This window comes from Vicia villosa, linkage group LG2 (assembly GCF_029867415.1).
Source record: "Vicia villosa cultivar HV-30 ecotype Madison, WI linkage group LG2, Vvil1.0, whole genome shotgun sequence".
Lineage (NCBI taxonomy): Eukaryota > Viridiplantae > Streptophyta > Magnoliopsida > Fabales > Fabaceae > Vicia > Vicia villosa.
In genome coordinates this window covers 184737464-184740709 of record NC_081181.1, presented here as the reverse complement: position 1 = coordinate 184740709, position 3246 = coordinate 184737464, and the positions used below count along the sequence as shown (strand labels likewise).

Below are 3246 nucleotides of genomic sequence, written 5' to 3'. Positions count from 1 at the left end.
GTTTTGCATCTATCTATCTATCTATTTATCTCTTCAATGCTTTAAATAGCCTTTAAATTCTCAAATTTCATAAATAGTTATATACTCTATAGTTCTTCATCTTTTCATCTTACTCTTTCTTCACAATCATGTTAGATTCTATATTGGAGTTGATTACTCAAGCTGCTTCTAGCTCAACATTCATATTTTGCTTTTGCAATTTGATCATAGTTATTATTTTATTGGATTTGAAGCCAAGTGTAAATGTTCATCACAAGAGTGAAATCCATCTTTCAATATGTGAAACTCTAAAGCAAGAAATCAACTCCAAGACTATAAAATCATTGACACAAGAGAAAGAAGTCTCGCGTGTCGTCATCGACGCAGAAGCTAAAGAAGAAGAGGAAGAAGAAGACGAGATTGTAATTGAAAAGGATCATGGTGTTGATTGCAACAATGATGATGTTGAAATTGAAGAGAATGACGATGAGTTGAGGAAAAGAGTGGAAGAGTTTATTGAGAAAGTTAACAAAAAATGGAAAGAAGAATTGTTGAGCACATCAAGATTAGTATATGCCAAAAATAATAATGAGATTTTGGTTATATGAAACATGGTTTAGATTTTATTGTATTATGAAGATAGTTTTGTTCATAAGTGCTACATAATTTCAATGGAATATTGACTTGAAATTAATCACTCTTGCTTATGAGTTTTTATTTTTTATTTTTGAGGAGAATGTTTCTAAAAGAAAAGAAGATAAGAATTTTAAATTTTTAGAATATTATTCTTGCACACATCACATGGATAAGAAGAAAAGTGAAAAAGCAAAAAGAGCATCTTTGGAATAAGAATATGTAGGGATTCCTTTTATTTATTTCTATTACTATTTTTTTCTTGTAAAGAAATTGTTAGTGGGCATTTTTTTATTCCAAAAACTTTATTTTTCTTTATCCTCATATTAGATTCAATAACCAAGAAAGAACATATATTTTTCTTTTGAGTGATTGAGATAAAGATAAATACTAACAATTGATCCAATTTAATAAACAAGTGTGACAATCAAATTTATGACAACAAAATAGCAAACAATGAGGGATATAAAAAAAAAAAAGAAAAAGAGGTGTTTTATAAGTGATTTTAGGAGTGGCCACCATAATTTGTTAAATAGAGAAGGACATAAAGTACTTTTATATTAGCTAGCTAAGTCAATAATTGTAATTTGTAAGAATCAATCACTACTCAAGCATAAGTGAAATCTAAATATTGGTGACTCAACACAACACCAAACACTAATTGAGCAAATAATAGAATAAGATATTTGCCTTCATATGGAGGAACATAAAATGTTTGAAAATAGTATAGTATGTAACAACTCTAATTTCTAAATGATTGGAGTTGGATAGGCTCACCATCAACAAATAATGAGTTCCTAGAGCCTTGACCATTGATAAATAATTATTGCCATTAACTTTAAAACCAACGTTGTCGCCATAGGTTTCATTCCACAAGACTCATTCATTTATTCAATAGAAATAGAGGAGAAAAAACATTCACTAAAAATAGGGGAGACAAAACAAAAACAAGTTTAAGAGAGAACACACAAATCCAACTTGAAAATAAGACAATGTTTTTTAGGTGTTAGGAAAATCAACCAGCTCATTCACGACCAAAACTCTACCAACCAAGAGCATTCTTTTAAGAAAAGTTTATTAATTAATCAGATATATGTTTATCCATAACAGGGCCGGTTCTGGGCCCGGGCAAGCAGGCCCACAGCCCAGGGCCTCAATTTTGGGAGGCATAGTTACTAAATTATAATACTGAAATTATAAAATATATATATATATATATATATAGAGGAGGGATCAAATTACACCCGAAGAGTTACACCACGAGTTACACTCGTTCAATAACTACATCTCGAATTAATATTTTTTAAATTCAACCGTTGGATTGAAACATAATATCATACAGATCATACCTATAAAGTTTGAGCTTAATCTATAATGATTTACTATGTCATTGAATTACATCAAAATTAACGTTATATGAAAGCTCATTTTGACGTTAATCTTTGGATATCTTGATGATATAGTAAATCATTATAGATTAAGCTCAAACTTTATAGGTATGATCTATATGATATTATATTTCAATCCAACGGTTGAATTTAAAAAAAAATAATTCGAGATGTAGTTTTTGAACGAGTGTAACTCGTGGTGTAACTCTTTGGGTGTAATTTGATCCCTCCTCATATATATATATATATATATATATATATATATATATATATATATATATATATATATATATATATATATATATATATATATATATATATTTTATAATAATGGGCTGTATCAAGTAGGAGGACATTTTAAATAGGAGATAGGAGGATTTAATCCTAGCTATTAAATTGGATATTTGGTGTTGATGAAATAATTTGCAAGCATAGACAATAAATATTCATCAATACCAAATATCCAATCTAATGGCTAGGATTAAGTCCTCCTATCTCCTATTTAAAATTTCCTCCTACTTGATACATCCCATATATATATATATATATATATATATATATATATATATATATATATATATATATATATATATATATATATATATATATATATATATATATATATATTAGCGAAACTATTAAACAAGTATCTGCTTATAGCTTAGCTGCTAAGTCATGTTTTTGGGAGCTTATCGGTCTCGGTTTGAGACTCAGTGACATCTAATTCTTTAATTAATTTTCACATGGACATTCCCTTCTTTTGTTTTTCCCTATCATACTTATTTTACAATAAATGTTTCACGTCTTTATTACTGTATATTTACTTTCCTTTTTTATAAAACTAGTAACAAACTCGTGCGTTCGCACGGCTTCTAGTACGAGATGCGCATTTGTTTCAGATGTATATTTTTAATAGAAAAAAATGTATATTAAAAGTACTTAACATTTTGTGGAAAAAATAAGAATAATTAAAATTAAATTGTGTCTAAAAAAATTCAGGAACAAAATTGAAAGCACCAAAATTAAATTGTGTCTATACAACCTTTTGTAACTTTATGTTCCCGTTAATTATCAATATTTTGATCAATAACTTCATGTTCCTGTCATTAATTTCAAAATATTTAGATGAGTAACTTCACGTTCCCGTTAATATTCAATATTTTGATCAGTAACTACATGTTCATGTTAACATTAAATATTTTAATCAATAATTTTATGTTCCCGTTAATATTTAATATTTTAATCA

At 27.5% G+C, this 3246-nt stretch overlaps 1 protein-coding gene across 1 annotated transcript; it reads left to right on the top strand.

Annotated features, from left to right (window-relative positions):
- LOC131647636 (uncharacterized) lies at window positions 1–948 on the top strand. The gene has a single exon (XM_058917508.1). The coding sequence runs from the start codon at window positions 129–131 to the stop codon at window positions 585–587; it is 459 nt and encodes a 152-aa protein (XP_058773491.1). The 5' UTR covers window positions 1–128; the 3' UTR covers window positions 588–948.
- Window positions 949–3246: the final 2298 nt, after the last annotated feature.

Bases quoted from the DNA above. Each gene is read 5' to 3' on its own strand.
- LOC131647636 (XM_058917508.1), top strand. From the start codon at position 129: ATGTTAGATTCTATATTGGAGTTGATTACTCAAGCTGCTTCTAGCTCA.